Below are 18943 nucleotides of genomic sequence, written 5' to 3'. Positions count from 1 at the left end.
GATGGTGCCAATGATTATGTGGCCTTTGTTTCCTTTAATTCAACAGAAATCTTACCCTAGTTTTACATTATCTTCCTAGTTTGATTCTTTGTACATTATGTCCTCCAGAATCTCTTACTTGCTAGTACAAATCCATTCCCTAGGAATCTCACGAATAGTTGCTTCTTTTGCATGAGTGATTTCTTGTCTTAGACAAAAGTAAACTGCCAAAATAAATGCTAGTAGACTGGTAACACTAGTGGCCGATACGCTGATCATAATGATATTCCATCTATGTTTCTCTTCATATAGCTGTACATGCTGTACCATTTGATCTACCAAAATTTGTCCTTTCTCTGCAGCAATTAATTCATCCATTGTTTGTAGCAAAATGGGATCGAAGATACTGTTCAGGAAGGTTAGGTCTTGCATAGGTAACAACATTGGTCAAGTTCCTGTAATTACCAGGGTTCCTTGTATTGTAGCAGGAAGGTGAAACTCTGTTCTGGCTATGTCCTCAATAAACTGCAAGTTTCAATCATAGTCAGAACAGTGGTCTCTGTAGTTGTGAGGGTTTTATGTCAGAGCTAAGTGAATTCAAAAGAAAAAAAAAAATATTGGTGTTCATATGGTGGGTGCTTCCATGACCAATGGAGCCAAAGTATTTGGTGTTTCAAAAGGCACCATATCAAAGATTTAAACACATACAGGAAAAGTGGAAAAACGTTGTCCAGTAAGTCACAATACAGATGAAAGTGTGCACTGAGTGATCGTGATAGATGGTCACTGAAGATGATTGTGACAAAAAATAAGAGGACAACAGCTGCAAAAGTCAAAAGCAGAACTGAATGTCAAACTTGCAAATCCTGTCACCACCGAAACAATATGAATGAGACCCGTAAGTAGGGAATTGCAGGGCAAGCTGGAATCCCAAAACTACTCATCAGAGATGCAAATGCTGATAACAACAAAGCATAGTGCCAAAGCCATAAAAACTGGATTGTGGAGCAACAAAAGAAAGTAATTTGGTCATATGAGTCTTGTTTCATATTGTTTCCAACTGAGTTTACATCCTAAGAGTGAAACAATTTGGGCAGCCATTCCATGGTATCCTATGGGCTCCATGGTTACTATGCAAGGTCACATTACTGTTGAAGATCTGGCAGATCATGTCCATTCCATGGCACAGTATTCGCTTCCCAATGGTGATGTTGTGTTCCAAGACAACAGAGCCACTGTTCATAAAGCTTGTGTCATCCAGGAGTGGCTTTGTGAGCATGAGAATAAATTGTCAGATCTCCTCTAGCCACCACAGTCACCGTATCTCAATATTTCTTTACAAAGAGCATTACAGAATTTTGCAATTAAATTTTTTAAGACAGCTATTGTAAATCATCATAAGTAAACAATGTTCAAATTCTGTAAATGAATGTAAACATCTGAGGATGGGTTGAACATATTTTGAACATAAAATAAATGTACTCTTGAAAATGTATTTCAAGGCATACTCTGTTGGTGTGGCATGTTGAGAAAGGGGCACCTTTCATATCAGTGCATTACCCCATAAACATCAACAACACAGATGCTATGGTTTTCAATTTATATGCTATGAGTACTGCTGTCGCATGACATGATTATGTGGCCTGAGAGCTTAAGTCATTATGTGAATCAGGCCCACAGGTCACCACAGGATTCCCATGCCTGCCCTAAGGTAAGACAGCTCTCCAAAATGTGACCAGTGAGTTGAATTACAACATTTATATTGTAATAAAAATTTACGGGTATTGCTTTTTATGTTTTTGAAGTACAATTCCTTTGCACTTGACTGCACTAGTTCTACAATTTGTACAGACTTTTCAACTTAATAAATGTGATTTTACATTCTGTTAGTTCTAAAAAAATACATATATTTTCAGTTTCTATACTTTTCATACTGAGCAGGGTAGTGCAGCGGTAAGCAAACTGGACTCTCACATTCACGAGGTTCCGTCACTTCCCTACATCCCTTAAGGCAAATGCCACGAGGGTTCCTTTGAAAGGACATGTCTGTTTCCATTCTTCATTCTTCCCTAGTACAAGTTTGTACTCTGTCTCTAATGACTTCATTGTTGATGGGACATTCAACACTAATCTCCTGTCCTCTTGCTGTACTTTTCAAATGTTCTTTGACAACTACAGTAATTCAACATATATACCTTCAGGCTTCTTACATTCTTGGGCTGATATGAAAATGCATGCAAACCGACAAAGAGATTGTTTTGATTGAATAAGGTATAATAACACTGAATTTATTTATAGCATTTTTTTGCATGTTGCTGACTACTCACACAACTGATATTATTGTCATGGGACTCTGACCTCAAAGAAACTTTTGATTTTGAAAACTGTACCATAATTGTTTTCTGAATGCCTTATTTCTTGTTACATGGTTATCTTTAATAGGCTCATCCTATATGAAAATACCTCATTGTCCTCTACTATTGCCTGCATCATGATATTTATGATTTATACTGTTTATATGTAAATAAAAATCTGTGCTTAAAAGTTACCCTTGCTATCACTAATGCTAACACTTTTAATAAAATTCTCAGAAATCAACACTTAGACCCAACGGATACTGGATTTATGTTTGTAATGAACAATCAATGTCTGTTTATCATCACACAATGCTTTTCATAACTGCATCACCGTTTTAGTTTCTCCTTCATATCTGTACCATCAAAGTAAAAATCTAAATTTCGCTATCACTTGTAAAATATGTGGGATTTTCTAACAGGCAACAGGTAGCTTTACTTATTTGTAGGATTTTAAACAAACTTATTCCTAACACTAACATATTTTCAAATGCCTCTCTGAGACTCAGCCATACCTTTGCATCTCCCTCTGCAGCTGCAATATGGAGAGGAGTCTTCCCTTGTGAGTCTTTAGTATTGGGGCTAGCACCTGATGTCAATAGTATTTGAACAAGAGTCTGTTTTTCTGTGTGAAATGGAGACAACTGTACAGCACACATTAGAGCTGTCTCTCCGTTTTCATTCTTTTCTTCAATTGTAGTAAGTTTTTTATTCAGTATATAATTCACTTTGTCAAGTACATCTCTTCGAGCTCTGACTGCACAATGCAGGATATTATTACCATTATTATCACAACCAATCTCTTGTTTATGCTTCTTCATGAGAAACTTAGTGATTTCAATATTATCAATCTCAAATGATGTATGTAAGGCTGTCTTGCCATGTTTATCTCTTACTGTTAAGTCAGCTCCAGCATTAATCAGTAACTGTTTCACCTGCAGAGAAAAATACCACAATAATTTCATACATAAGAGTCTACAATAACACAACAATTACACACAATATATCTGAGAGATGTGGGAGTTTCAAACAATGGTCAGTCCAGGATGGAACAACAACAAGGCTAGAATGCTAATCATCACATAGAGGAGTCATCGAATCGCAGACAAGCACACTGTAAGGGCCAGAGTGACCATCACAAAATTAGACACCTCGAGGTCATCACACCTGCTACCTGCAATCCATAGTGAATTGCCCACCTCATAGCTTTGTTGCCACATATTCACTGTTAACAGAAGACCACCAGCTGAATTTTCAGTGTTTCTGTGCGATATTGTGTGTTCTCGTGTAGTTTCAGTCTTCTGTGGAATATTGCATTGACATGTGATTGGTAGTCAGCGAAATGCATGGTCAGGGCCCACATGTAGTGATACTCCACTTGGTGTGCATAAAGGGCGAAAAGACATTTAAAAACAATCTAAGATGTTTATCAAATGTACTGACATTTTTTACTGATCTGGCTGACAGTCAAGAAGCCACAATAAATTTAAATTCAACACAAATTCATAAAATGACAAGAAAAACAACAAAACCTTGTTAGTGCTGAATTGACTGTATTCCACATTAACAGTGCAGTAAGATAAGCAGAATCTGTAGATGCGAGCACATATTTTGATTCTCCATATAAATGAAAATGGAAATCTATGGAATTTGATGGTTTTGACAAGAAATTAGTGCATACAACCGTACTTCAATACTATGGTGGAAGAGAGTATCTGATGGCTAGAAAAATACAGGGAGATCACCATGAAAAAATTAACTATTCTTGCTTAAAGATCTCTCTTGCTTATCTCCCCTATTCATTTGATTTTGGGTTTAGGAAGGGTAATGATAAATGAAAATTTTTAATGGAACACAGAGACATTGTAATAGCAAGAATAAAGTTTTGTGTACAAAGCATTTATTGTCATAAACTTTGATAAAACCTGGATTACACAAAACCATATGGACAAATGTATTTTGGTGGACTTCAATGGAAATAATGGCCTGCAAGTACCTACAGTTCCTTTTATATAGCATATATTGACAATTTAAGTGATGGTGAAGTCACAAAATGTCAGTAAGAGATGCAAATAAAATATTTTCAGGATGTAGGGAATATTATCAGTCGTATTGACACGAGCCATCGAAACAAAAATACTGGCAGTGGCACACAAGTATTTCCACACTGTCGCTCGTGGAATCTCTCATAAATAAAATGCATTCATGGGTCACACAATACAATAATGATGTTTCAGATGTTAGCAAAATTAATTTTATAGTTTTCTTAACAGTTTTCACAGTAGAAGTTTCTAAAGGTCCAAGATGACATAAATTCATCAGCAACACCATTTTTTGTAATATAGGCAAAACAGTTTCATATCTTTACAGTATTTTATTTTTTATCTTGGAATACTTTTATGGTTTCATGACAAAACATGTATTATACATGTCTATAAACTTTTAGCATGTTCATAATTTTTTTTTTTTTTTTCCGTCTAAGTATGTTAGTGGTTCTGTATTTTCAACATGTTGAGGTCAAGGATTATTTTCTTCAAAATTTCTTGTAACATTAGTTTTTATTTTTCTTCATAGCAGCTGGCAAGAATTTTCTTTTGAAAAGTTCTCTATCATATCCTAAACTAAAAATAAAGATGTATCTTTTTTTCAGAATTTTTACTAGCATATGAAATTATCACTAACTGATGATGCTGTCAAGTTGTTAGATGACCTTGAGGTGCCTATTTCCATGACGGCAGCTATACTAAACATTTATAACCTTTAAATCAAAAGGCCTTTTTCAGAAATAGTAAGAACACACACAAGCACATCTCTTACACACACAGCCATAGTATCTGGGTGTTGTGGCCGACTGTGGACAGGAACTACATCTAAGCAGCAATCTGGGATAGGTGGTGGAGGTAAGCTGGAGGCTTGGGGGGGGGGGGGGGGGGGAGAGGAATAGAGGATAGGATAGGGCTGTTAGGTGCAGAGTCGCGAGGTTGTGCTGGGGGTTGGGGAAGGCAAGAGATGAGAGGAGAAAGGTAGAGAAGGGGAACAGACTAGTAGGTGCACTTGCAGAATGAAGGCAAGTATATTGCAGGAGCTGGAGCAGGGCAAGGGATGTATAGGTGGAGGACTGGGACTTGCAAAGGTTGAGGGGGGGTTTGCAAGAATGAAGGATATGCTGAAGGGAGAGTTCCCACAAGCCCAATTCGGAAAGGGTGGTATTGGCAGGAAGGATCCAGGTGTTGCATACTGTGAATCAGTCACTGAAGTGAAGACACCCTCTTGTGCACCATGTTCAGCAACTGGGTGGTCCAGCTGTCTCTGGGCCACAGTCTGCCAATGGCCATTCTTGCAGAGAGACAGCTTGTTAGGTGTCATGCCCAAATAGAAGGCAGCACAGCTGCTGTTGCTTAGTTTGTAGATCATGTGGTTGCATTCATGGGTGTCCCAGCCTTTGACAGGATAGGATATGATAGTGACAGGACTGGAGCAGATGGCAGTCAGGGGATGTATGGGACAGGTCTTGGAGTAGGGATGGACAAGGATATTGTGCAGTTCAGTGGTTGGCGGAATACCACTGTGGCAGGGGTGGGAAGGATAGTGGTTAGCATATTTCTCATTTCAGGGCATGACAATAGGTAGTCAAAACCCTGGCGGACAATGTGATTCAGTTGCTCCAGTCCTGGGTGGTACTGAGTCATGTGAGAAGTGCTGTTTTGTGGCTGGACAGTTGGTATGTAGGAGGTGGTAGGGGACTGGAGAGACAAAGCACAGGGGATTTGTTTCTGAACAATGTTTTGAGGATAATTTTGATCTGTGAAAACCGTAGTGGGACCCTTGGCATATTTGGAGAGGGACCATAGATAAGACGACCATGGTGTCTAGGCTGTATGAAAGGGACTTCATCATAAGGAATAGGTGGCAGTTGTTAAAGAGGAGCTGTTGTTAGAGGTAGATACATTTGATATGGATAGTGGTACTTATGTAGCCATCATCAAGATTGAGGTCAACATTGAGGAAGATGGCTTATTGTGTTGAGGAGAACCAGGTGAAGTGAATGGGAAAGGAGGTGTTCACCCTCAGTCCAGATCATGAAGTCGTCATCAATGAATCTGAATCAAGTGAGGGGTTTGGGATTCTGGGTGGTTAGGAAGGGTTCCTCTAGGTGGTCCTTGAACAGATTGGCATATAATGTGCCAATTGCTGCAGCATAGTTTGTTTGTTGGTGATGCCTTCAAAGAAGAATGAATTATGGGTGAGGATATAATTGGACATGATGACAAGGAAGGAAGTTGTCGGCTTGTACCCAGTTGAGCTTTGGAAAAGTTACTGTTCAATGGCAGCAAGCCCACTGGGGATGGTAGTGTGGTGGGTGGCATCAACCATGAAAAGAAGGATACCAGGTGATAAGGAACAGTAACTGTGGAGGAAATTGTTGGTGACTTTCATATAGGGTCTTTAATGGGTGACAGGCTGAAGGTGTTGGTCCTTAGCCAGAACCGAGTCCCACACACTGTTCCTGCATTAGTGCCTAACTCATGGAATCCCCCGCAGATGGCCTAACCATCAGATTATGTGTCTCCAGTTGCAACTACTGCTTCCACAATGACCTCTATCTGTTCAAATTCCATCAGAACATAGCTCTCGCCAATTCAGTCCTACGAAACCATATAAATCAGACCTAAACCCCTTCCCAGTAGCTCCTCTCCATCTGGAAAATTCTGCTGCTCTGAAATCCAAAATTCCAGCACCCCAGTTTCAACTTCCAGATTGAAACTTAGCAGCATGCACAATTCCACCTCAAAAATCTTTACAACCTGTTCATCTCCTACTGCCACCTCAGACAACTGCTATTCACCACCTATACAAGAGCCTCCAAGCCTCTCCCCACACCCTCTCACAGCCGTCAAACCATGCCTTGCAGACTTAATACAGTTACCTCAACCTCCGAAACTCTCTCTAACCACCAGTTAGAATCTAGGACCCAAACAGAACCAAAACACAGTCATGAACCTGTCTTCCTAAAGCTTCCGCCAACGGAAGTATCAGACCTTTCCATAGGCCTTACCTTTTGCCCACTCCTAAATTTAACCACACTACACTTGCTAAACCCCTTCTCTCCATCTTCCAGTACATACAGTGGAAACACTTTTTCACCACAAACCCCATCAATCAGACTCAACCCAAAACCAACACTGAACCCTATCTGATTCAGTTCACTCCTCCATCCTACTGTGATTCACCCCCAACTGCCCAGATATCACCCCCTGTTAACATTCCAGAAATTCCTAACCATAAAGTTTGCCTCATTATCATTCCCAAAATCCCTCAACATGGAAACAAACGTTACATCTGCAAAAAGAGGCACAATCGCTTATCTAAAAACTAATCCCGACCTTATAATCCTACTTGCCAACAAGGTTTCCATCACTCTTGTTATGAACTGCAGGAATTATTTTGCAGAGGGTCTCGGTCAGCTGTCAGATACATCCATCTACATGCCCTGTCACTGTGATCATATTCCATAAATCCAGAATGATATCCAGACCCACCTCAAATCCTTGGGCCCATTCCAAACCCTCCCCCATCTGTCTCCTTCTCTGCTCAACCCTACCACTCCCATATTCCTACCACCTATATGCTTCTTAAAGTCCATAAGCCCAATCACCCAGGACACCCCACTGGGGTTGGTTACTGCACCCTCACTGAGAGAAACTCTGCTCTCATGAACCAACACCTTCAGCTTATTACCTGGTATCTACCTCCCCATCTACCTCTGTTGACTCTCCACAGTTCCTGTTCCTTTACCATACCACACTCTGCTCACCACTGTTGATGTCACCTTACCTCTATGCTATGCACATGGCATTGCTGCTATTAAACACTACCTTTCACAGTGCCCAACTGTCTACCAACCTACAAGATCTTTCCTGGTCATCTTAATCAACTATAACCTTACCCTCAATTACCTGTCCTGTGAAGGCATCATCTACAAACAGATCCATGGTACAGCAATGGCCACCTGCATGGCACCATCCTATCCAAACCTGTTCATGGGCCATCTGGTTGAATCATTTCTAACCATCCAGAATCATAAACCACTCACCTGGTTCAGATTCACTGATGGTATCTTTGTGATCTGTACTGAGGGTGAGAGAATCCTATTCAAATTCCTCCAGAACTGCAACGTCTTCTTTTCCAGTTTCTTCACCTGGTCTTCCTCAACCCAACAAGCCACCTTCCTTAATGTTGACCTCCACCTCAACAGTAGCTACATTATACAATCGTTCACATCAAAACTACCAACACCACCAACAATATCTCCACTTCGACATCTGACACCCATTCCAAACCAAGAAATCTACATCTACATCTACAAACATACTCCACTAGCCACCAAGTGGTGTGTGGCGGAGAACACAATTCGTGCCAAAGTCATATTCCCCCCCCCCCTCCCCCCTCTGTTCCACTTGCGGATCGTGCAAGGGAAAAACGACTGTCTGAACGCCTCAGTACAAGCTATAATTTCCCTTATCTTTGAATGGTCTTTTCCAAAAAGCATAGGCATGAGTGGTCAGTGCATCTGTAGTGACAAGCAGTCCCTCTCCAAATATGCAAAGAATCCCACTGAGGTTTTCACAGACCAAAATTATTCTCAATACCTTTTTTAGAAACAAATCTCCCACACTCTGTTGTTCCAGGCCCCTACTGCCTCCTACATACACACTGTCCAGCCACAAAGGAGCTCTTCTCTTGTGACACAGAACCACCCAGGATTGGAGCAACTGAATTATATTGTCCGTTAGGTTTCCAGCTACCTCTTGTCATTCCTTGAAATGAGAAATATCATAACCACTATCCTCACTACCACTCCCACATTGGAATTCCGCCATGCACCAAATCCATGCAATATCCTTTTCCATCTCTACTTCAAGAGCTGTCCCACACATCCTCCAATCACCACCTACTCCAGCCCTGTCTCAAGCATCTCCTATCCATCAAAGGCCATGCTATATGTGAAAGAAGCCATATGATACACAAACTAAGCTGCAACCATTGTGCTCTATTCTATGTGGGCATGACACCTAACAGGTTGTTTGTCCACATGAATGGCAACTGCCAGACTGTGACCCAGTAACAACTGGACCCCCCAGTCACTGAAAATGTGGCCCAGTATGATGTGCTTGACTTCAATAACAGCTCCACAGCCTGCAACACCTGGGTCTTTCCTAGCATCACCACCTGTTCTGAACTGCACAGTTGGCAACTCTCCTTTTAGCATATCTTTCATTCCCACAAACCTCTATCCTCAACCTTTGCTAGTCTCAGTCCTCCATCTACCTATCCCCTTCCTTGTTTCCACTCCAGCACTATATATACCTTCATTCTGCCAGTGTACCTCCTGGTCTTCTCACCTTCTCTGCTTGTTTCCTCTCCCCTGTCCCTTCCTTGATCCTCACCCACCCCCTCACCAAGCAGAGTGTGCATCTGCACCTCTGCACCTAGTAGCCGCATTGCCCCATCCTCTCCCCACAATCTTCCTAAATGCTCTCATTCTCTCAGGCAGCACAACCTTTTCCCCCACCTCTACCCTGCCAGCCTGCCTTCTCCATACTCCATACCTCTTCCTGTCCCCCACTATCCACCCTGGATTGCAGCTCACATCAGATGCAGTTCCAGTCCACAGTCAGACCACAGTAGCCAGAGACAGTGGCCATGTGTGTGTGTGTGTGTGTGTGTGTGTGTGTGTGTGTGTGTGTGTGTGTGTGTGTGTGCTTCCTATTTACAAAGAAGGCACTTTGGCTGAATGTTTAAATGTTTAGTAGCCTTTTCATTGTGCCTGTCTCTGACTCAGTGTCTACCCTGCAAGTTGTGGCAATTTGTAACAGCTAGTAACAAGTCTACATAATTCATCATTTCAGACAGCGCTGCCTAGCAGTGAACAACATTTGACAATTTTCAGACTGGATAAAAATTAATACTCCTACAAGGGATGTAACATACAAATAGCCAGATATTATATTTTCATGAAAGCAGCACTGCAAATTAACACTGTATCACAAGAATCAAAATACATGTCCACTTGCAACTAGTTTCCCAATTCTGATGCTGTTAAGTAGGATTCAAAGTTGGGATTTTTTTTAACACAGAACAAATCAGAATGCTTATCAGACTCATAGTCAAAACTAAACATTACAGGGAATACAATGCAAGATCACTCTCAGTGAATGACAGGTGATAGAGCACATTTACAGGTAAAGGCTGTGTCTAAATGAAATGGGTGAGAGGGATAGGGATGAATAAAATAAAACAAAAGTTAACTTGGTAAAAATACTGAAATAATTATGGACTACATATGTAGAAATGAGATAAACAGACCTTAAGTGAATGTATGGCTGGCATGGCAATGGGAGTCTTACCAGAGACATCTACAGCATTTACATTGGCTCCCAAACTGATGAGGAGTTTCATAACCTGTCAAACAATCACACAGGTATTTCAACCACAAGGAAACATTTTGATTAAGTACATCAACTTCATGTAACTAGTATCAACTTCGTAAACTGTTCTTAAAAAATAATATATTACATCAAAATCTCTGTAACATATTCTATAATGGATAACCCATGACTTGTGATATATCACCAGAGGACCTGCTGCAAATTGGGGGCACTTTAGGGTGCATTGTTTCTAACCAAAGTGTTCAATTGTTGGAAACAGGAATCTTGTAGTCCACTCAAAAAAATACTTAAAATGGCAATAAATCTTCAAACGTATCACAAATGTAGGGTCATATTCACTAATGTGATAACTCACTTCAAGATCAGCAGTTCCCAAAAGTTGCTGGTTCCACTAGCTGTCAGCCGTCATCTTCATTCATGCAGCTGCCATTTGGATGCCCCATTAGCATGGCCATCATTACATAGCCACTGCTACCCCTGCTGATCAAGCTTGTGATGTCTCTGGCGCAGAGCACCCTATCTTTGGGAACCTTTTTCTTTGGACTAGTGAGTCTGGCATGAACTTTCTGCTCCTAATATGTGTAAGAGCCATAAATCATTGTATATACAAGTGTTCAATAAGTGTATATTTCATAGTGAAGTCAGTTATCTTTTTAACTAATCTCCCGTAATAACAATAGTGGTGACCCCGATACCATTGATGTTTCATCCAGCATTACTTGTGCTTGTTTTCATCATTCACTCACATCATGTGCCAGACTGCATTGTTTATGCCACAACGCGTCTACCTGTGACTTTCAGTGCAAGTGTAACAGGCCGCATTAACTCTGCCGATTGAGACCATGAATGGACAAGTGTACCTCCTTCAAACTTGGTTAAAAGTGAACAGCTATATACGCTGAGCCATGCTGGCGGCCACTTAACCTTACCCAGTTCAACATGGCCAACGCCTAGCGTGGCAGCACAACAACAGCCACAACATGGACAGTGCCTGCTGCTTAACTACAACATGGAGGATGTTCCAGTTAAATACAATGAGGTCTATCCTTCATGTACATTGTCACCTTTGGGATGGCTTGGCACATCAGCAAATTTCCAGGATGGTGAATCGAACATTACAATGCACAGGGTAGCACATTCTCATTTACATAGTGTCGCAGCACCCACCACACACGTCGTTTCGGTGAAGCCAGTCGCCTTGACCGCGCCAGTTTCCGCGACCATTGCACCATGGTTCCACTATGACCATCTTTCACTAGCTTTCATAATGGCAGTGGATGTCCAGCCCACGCAGGCTCCCAGGTCCGCTGCCCCGTGACTCCACCATGACCACCCACTTTGCCCGCTGTTGCAACGGCACTGGCCGTTGCACCCAAGCCGCGTTCTTCATCAGGTTTGCCAGCTGGACACACCTTGCCGACTCATATGCCCCCCGCCACCTCCGTATTATGTGCTGCATGCAGCCACTGCCCCACCCAGACCTTAGGCGACACACCGTTCACCTCTACCGCACTTTCAGCTTGGGAGGTCTCCTGCTCCATCCACACCAATCTCCAGTTGCTGGTGCAGACTCAATGCGTGTTATCGGATAGGTTCCCTAAGCTACTTACATTGCAAAAAGACAACCCAAAAATTTGGTTCGGCTTAGAGGACCCACCTCCTGGACATCCTTGGCATTTCTGACGACAGCGCCTGTTTCGTCTGCCTGGTGAGCCATCCTCACGCACATACAGATCTCATCAGTGAATTGCTCCTTTTACCACCCGCCTCACACAAATATTCGATGGCCAAATCACTGCTCATCGAGTGCCCTTCCTTCCCTCTGGTGGAGGCTGCCCATCACATTATACACAAGGAGCATTTTGATGACCGCACCCCTTGACAACTTTGGCAGTGTCTACGTGCTCTAATCAATGACCATGCATTGCCTGACGCCGTCTTCGGATGTTGTGGATGGTCAAAATGCCTTCAGATCTGCAGCTTCATCTCCTGTCTCACGTCGCTGACCTACTGGAGGTTCAATTACGTATGGGGCATCAGGCTTATGCCATCATTCATCACCAACACCACCTTTCACACACAACGTCTCCACCATCCTAGTGGCACACCTGTGCCCCTAATCTTCATCTATGAGGGGCTGGGAGTAAGAAAATTGGCCCAGGAATATGGTGCCCAATACATCTCCGCAGGAGGAGGCAAACGTGCTGGTCAAGATAGCGATGGAACTCTTCAAGACCATGAAGATGTCAGTTTGGCTATCAAAATTTCTTAAGGCTGTTCCTCCAAAGATTTTGAGAAACTTTGGGTAGCAGAACCAGAAAGTCTTCACAGAAGACTGAGTGGTAATTGACTGGAGCTTTGCATCTAACAGCCAAAACCTTTGTAGTGGAGGTCAGTGAGGAAATCTGAGGGCAGTGCAAGAGCAGAGCCTAAGAGTTTATTTATGGCTCTCACAGACTACTGTCAGTGTAATTAAGGCCATCAGAAGTGACAGTGTCACCAAGCTGGTGGGCGAAAGTGTTGCAGATAAACCTTCAACACAGTAAGGGAACAAATTCTGCCTTAATGCAAGAGAAGAGCCTAAGAGTTTATTTAGGGCTCTCAGAGACTACTGTCAGTGTAATTAAGGGCAGTAGAAGTGACAGTGTCACCAAGCTGGTGGTCGAAAGTGTTGCAGATAAACCCTCAACACAGTAAGGGAACAAATTCTGCCTTGAGTTGCCTCCTGTGCAGAGAGGAGGTGGCTGTGGCCCTGATTCAGGATTCCTACTAATAAAAATTGGGAATGGCCTTGGTGGAACTGGAGTTTAGTTGATTTATGCTTTATAAAAAGTAATACATTTATGTGAAGAACGGCATTTCATACACGCCAATGGTGAACTTCTGTTCCTGGAACTTAGTGACCATCAGGATGAAACTGCATGAGGAAAGGAGCACATGCGAACTTGTATTGGCCTCAGCTTATCTCCCTTGTTAGCATATGCTCGTTCTTCCCAGGAAGTGTCTGGTAGACTGCTGTTTGCAGCTGATACACAACTGCTGATTGGTTGTGATGCCAATGCCCACAGCCTGATGTGGGCAAGCAGCAAAACCAATTGCAGAAGTGAACAACTACTTGAATATCTATTGGAGAGCTATTTATAGATCTTGAATAAGGGCAGGGAAACCATCTTCAGGAACAGAAGAAGGGAAGAAGTAACTCACATAACTTTTGGGTCCTTCTTTATGGGTAGTTGTGTCAAACAGTGTCATGTGGTGATGGGGCCATCCTCATCAGATAATTTTGGGGTTGAAATGGGTGTTGAGCATACCTTGGCCTATAGGGACCCATTAACAACAGAGTGGAACTCACATAGGAAACATGTAAACTCATGTTCATCTTAAGTCAAAACTTCAATAAGAAATCTCGTAGATTTAGAGGAAACGGAAGATGACATGACGTATGCCATCATGATTTCATACTTAAAAAATTACCCAATTACCAAAAAAATGCACCCTCTGGCATGTATCTAGGTGGGACAATAATCTGAAAATGCAAACGAAGCAGATAAAAAGAGTATTCAACTCTGCAAGAAGAAAGGACAATGGGTAAAATATTGGGAGGCACTTGCCAAACACAAACTTACTTTCAAGGAAGTGAAACTATCATTCTGGAGCATATTCTGTGAGGTGGTGGAAAATACAGCTATCAGGGACAGACTTCACAAAATCCTCACAAGAATCCCAACAAATCCTGCAGGCACACTAAGTAAGTAGGATGGTGGGTATACAAGGTCGTACATGAGATGCTGCATGTGCTCCTCCAGACTTACTTCCCTCATTGCACGCTGATGTATGACACAGACCAAGATTCAGTGCCTGTCAAGTACTGGTTTACAAATAACCATCAGGAGAACCGAGAATCTGTCAGAGAATGTAATAACTCCAAGAAAATCCAGTGGGCAGTGTCAATATTTCAGCTTTTCAAGTCACCAGGCTCAGATGGAATTTTTCTGGCTCTATTGCACCAAGCAGGAGAGGTATTAATCAGAATCCTATATAGACTGTTTATAGTCAGTCTAGCAGCAGGAGTTATTTCTAATGCTTGGAAAAAAAAAATGGAGATGATCATATGTCTTCAGTGGGTGGGAGGTCCCAAGAAGGAAGTTCGGCCGCCGAAGTGCAAGTCTTATTGACTGCAACACCACATTGGGCAACTTGCGCATTGTCAATGAGGATGAAATGATAATGAGGATAGCACAACACCCAGTCCCTGAGGGCAGAAAATCTCCCACCCCAGCCGGGAATCAAACCAGGGCCACCGTGCGTGGCATTCCAATGCGCAGACCATTCAGCTAATGGGGTGGACTAATGCTTGGAAGACTGTGAAGGTTGATTTTATTCTGAAGCCAGGGAGAAGTGATCATACCAAGAGTAAGGATATGAGACTAATCAGCCTGTCCTCCTTTCTTTTAAGGACATTAGAAAAACTTGTTAATGTGTACATTTGAGAAAGAGGGTTAACTGAGGTTCTGTTGCATGAAAACCAAAAAGCATATCAATTGGACAAATCATTTGAAATAGCACTTCACCAACTTCTTGTGAGGTGAGAAAAGCTCTACACTTTAAGAAAATTGCTGTCTGCAGCTTCCTGAATATTGAGGTGCCATTTTGGCAATACACTCCTGGAAATGGAAAAAAGAACACATTGACACCGGTGTGTCAGACCCACCATACTTGCTCCGGACACTGCGAGAGGGCTGTACAAGCAATGATCACACGCACGGCACAGTGGACACACCAGGAACCGCGGTGTTGGCCGTTGAATGGCGCTAGCTGCGCAGCATTTGTGCACCGCCGCCGTCAGTGTCAGCCAGTTTGCCGTGGCATACAGAGCTCCATCGCAGTCTTTAACACTGGTAGCATGCCGCGACAGCGTGGACGTGAACCGTATGTGCAGTTGACGGACTTTGAGCGAGGGCATATAGTGGGCATGCGGGAGGCCGGGTGGACGTACCGCCGAATTGCTCAACACGTGGGGCGTGAGGTCTCCACAGTACATCGATGTTGTCGCCAGTGGTCGGCGGAAGGTGCACGTGCCCGTCGACCTGGGACCGGACCGCAGCGACGCACTGATGCACGCCAAGACCGTAGGATCCTATGCAGTGCCGTAGGGGACCGCACCGCCACTTCCCAGCAAATTAGGGACACTGTTGCTCCTGGGGTATCGGCGAGGACCATTCGCAACCTTCTCCATGAAGCTGGGCTACGGTCCCGCACACCGTTAGGCCGTCTTCCGCTCACGCCCCAACATCGTGCAGCCCGCCTCCAGTGGTGTCGCGACAGGCGTGAATGGAGGGACGAATGGAGACGTGTCGTCTTCAGCGATGAGAGTCGCTTCTGCCTTGGTGCCAATGATGGTCGTATGCGTGTTTGGCGCCGTGCAGGTGAGCGCCACAATCAGGACTGCATACGACCGAGGCACACAGGGCCAACACCCGGCATCATGGTGTGGGGAGCGATCTCCTACACTGGCCGTACACCACTGGTGATTGTCAAGGGGACACTGAATAGTGCACGGTACATCCAAACCGTCATCGAACCCATCGTTCTACCATTCCTAGACCGGCAAGGGAACTTGCTGTTCCAACAGGACAATGCACGTCCGCATGTATCCCGTGCCACCCAACGTGCTCTAGAAGGTGTAAGTCAACTACCCTGGCCAGCAAGATCTCCGGATCTGTCCCCCATTGAGCATGTATGGGACCGGATGAAGCGTCGTCTCACGCGGTCTGCACGTCCAGCACGAACGCTGGTCCAACTGAGGCACCAGGTGGAAATGGCATGGCAAGCCGTTCCACAGGACTACATCCAGCATCTCTACGATCGTCTCCATGGGAGAATAGCAGCCTGCATTGCTGCGAAAGGTGGATATACACTGTACTAGTGCCAACATTGTGCATGCTCTGTTGCCTGTGTCTATGTGCCTGTGGTTCTGTCAGTGTGATCATGTGATGTATCTGACCCCAGGAATGTGTCAATAAAGTTTCCCCTTCCTGGGACAATGAATTCACGGTGTTCTTATTTCAATTTCCAGGAGTGTACAACTTTCAAATTCATGGTTAGAGCTGCAGAAGAGCAAGGCACTAAATGCAGGTGGATTAAGACACTACTGAGCTGATAAAATGCAGGAGACACCATGATGAATGAGAAAATGGTGATCAACACCACCAGAGCTTGACCGTAGCAGGGGTTTTGTTCCTACTGCTGTGCAAGCTGATGGTGAATGAATTCATGAAAGCATTATGTACTAGAGGTTGCTTTTACCAAGAATATTCATTTGATTTAGTCATAGTAATACTTTGCAAATTTGCAAGTATCATTAGAATGGTGTCACAATGTGCTTTGAACATTGTGCAAAACTGGTGTAGTATCATTCACAAGGAAGTATAGACGGGACAAGTACTGACGTCTCAAGTTCTTTGACGAAATTATAACAGTAGAGGGGAGTAACCCTCGATGTGAAACTAACATGTAACCTCACATAAACAATATAAGTTCTAAGGCCAAAGATGCTCTCATGTTCATTAAAAGGACCTATCAAAAAAACTGAGGTCTAAGTCCCAGGAGCATGTATTGGATATATGCATCTTAATAAGACTAACAATAATTAATGGGGCTACAATATGGTGGAATAAAGGAGAACAGAATAAGGGTGCTAAGGAGTTTGGGAAGGTGCAGAGCCAATCCAGCCATTATTATTATTATTATTATTATTATTATTATTATTATTCTCGTGTCAGAAACATACAGGTACATGTACATACATTTTACACAGTTATGATTAAATTACTTTTGACCAAAACTTGGCCACTTCCAGTGCATTTTCTGTTGCTTGTTGAAGATCATCTCCTGTACAGGAGACTGGGCACAGTGGACAGTGAAGCATGTGCCGAACTGTCTGTTCTTCTTCACAGTCACACCGAATATCATTTGGATCAGTGTATCCCCATCTTGCCAAGTTAACTTTTGATCTTCCAACTGCAGATCTCAGTCTATTCAGGGTCTTCCAAGTTGTCCGTTCCTCATCATGGCCTGGAGTTAAAGCTTCAACAACTCTTTTACAACCAGAGGGAAGGTAGGTCGTAGTCCTCCAAAGTTGTAACCTAGCCTTTTCAGCAGTGGTTCTAAGTTCCTTTGAAGTCCTAAGGAAACATTTCCTTGATTTCAGTTGTTGCGGATGCGGTTCATGCCCATACAGATGATGGGCAATTTCCTGTTCCACTGCCTTTCTTTCCTTGTTCGCAGCCATCTCTCTTTGAAAAGGTAGTGGTGCTATTCCTGTGAGGTGGTAAAGCAATTCGACTGGAGTGGATTTCAATCAACCTGTTACAATACTGCAGGTTTCATTGAGAGCTACATCCACCTGTTTGGCATGAGTTGAATTATACCAAACAGGACAGGCATACTCTGCAGCAGAATAGCATAGTGTCATTGCAGATGTTCAGAATGTTTCAGGTTGACTACCCCACTGTGATCCGGCCAGTTTCCGTATGAGGTTGTTCCTGGTGGAAACTTTTGACTTGCATTTCATACAGTGCTTTTTAATGTGAGAGATCTTTCAAGTGTCACTCTTAGGTATTTTGGAGTCTTGCAGTGTTCCTGTTCGACCACTGACCATACTATTTTCAACTTGCGAGTGGCTTCCTTGTTTCTCAAATGAAGAGCACACACTTGGGCCTTTGAAGTGTTTGGTTTAAGCTGGTTTGTGTTGTGGTATCTGGATAGATCTTCAAGGGCATTTGTGAGGTTGTTCTCCACTGATTCAAAATCTGTGCTCTGGGTGGCTAGAGTGAGGTTGTCAGCATGTAAGAGGATCCTGGTGTTTGGGGCTATAGGTTGGTTGTTCATGTATACATTAAACAGAATTTGAGCCAAAACACTTCCTTGTGGGAGGCCACTCTTCTGTAGTCTCCATCGACTACACTGTCCTTGAAAGTCAACGTAGAACCTGCGATTCTACTGTCATAATAATTGGTATTAGGAGCATACAGACTACTTGGATGGAGGCCATGCTAGACATGCCCCCATTACATCTTTGGGTTGTAGGGGAGGCAATATCAGGGGTATACAGTCTAAAAATGGGAAACCTTTAGGATATCCAGCATCCTGCACTAATAT

General features: G+C 43.1%; 1 protein-coding gene across 1 annotated transcript in view; it reads right to left on the bottom strand.

Moving 5' to 3' along the window:
- LOC126244799 (serine/threonine-protein phosphatase 6 regulatory ankyrin repeat subunit C-like) overlaps positions 1–18943 on the bottom strand; it is a 297603-nt gene that overhangs the window by 49523 nt on the left and 229137 nt on the right. The window contains exons 11-12 of the mRNA XM_049948268.1: positions 10701–10796; positions 2849–3268 (exon numbers count right to left, since the gene is read on the bottom strand). Coding sequence (XP_049804225.1) covers positions 2849–3268; positions 10701–10796 — 516 coding nt within the window. The remainder of the gene's footprint in view (positions 1–2848; positions 3269–10700; positions 10797–18943) is intronic.

The sequence above is a fragment of the Schistocerca nitens genome, chromosome 1, assembly GCF_023898315.1.
Source record: "Schistocerca nitens isolate TAMUIC-IGC-003100 chromosome 1, iqSchNite1.1, whole genome shotgun sequence".
Classification (NCBI taxonomy): Eukaryota; Metazoa; Arthropoda; class Insecta; order Orthoptera; family Acrididae; genus Schistocerca; species Schistocerca nitens.
The sequence above is the reverse complement of the archived record's forward strand: the minus strand, read 5'-3'. Positions and strand labels throughout refer to the sequence as shown.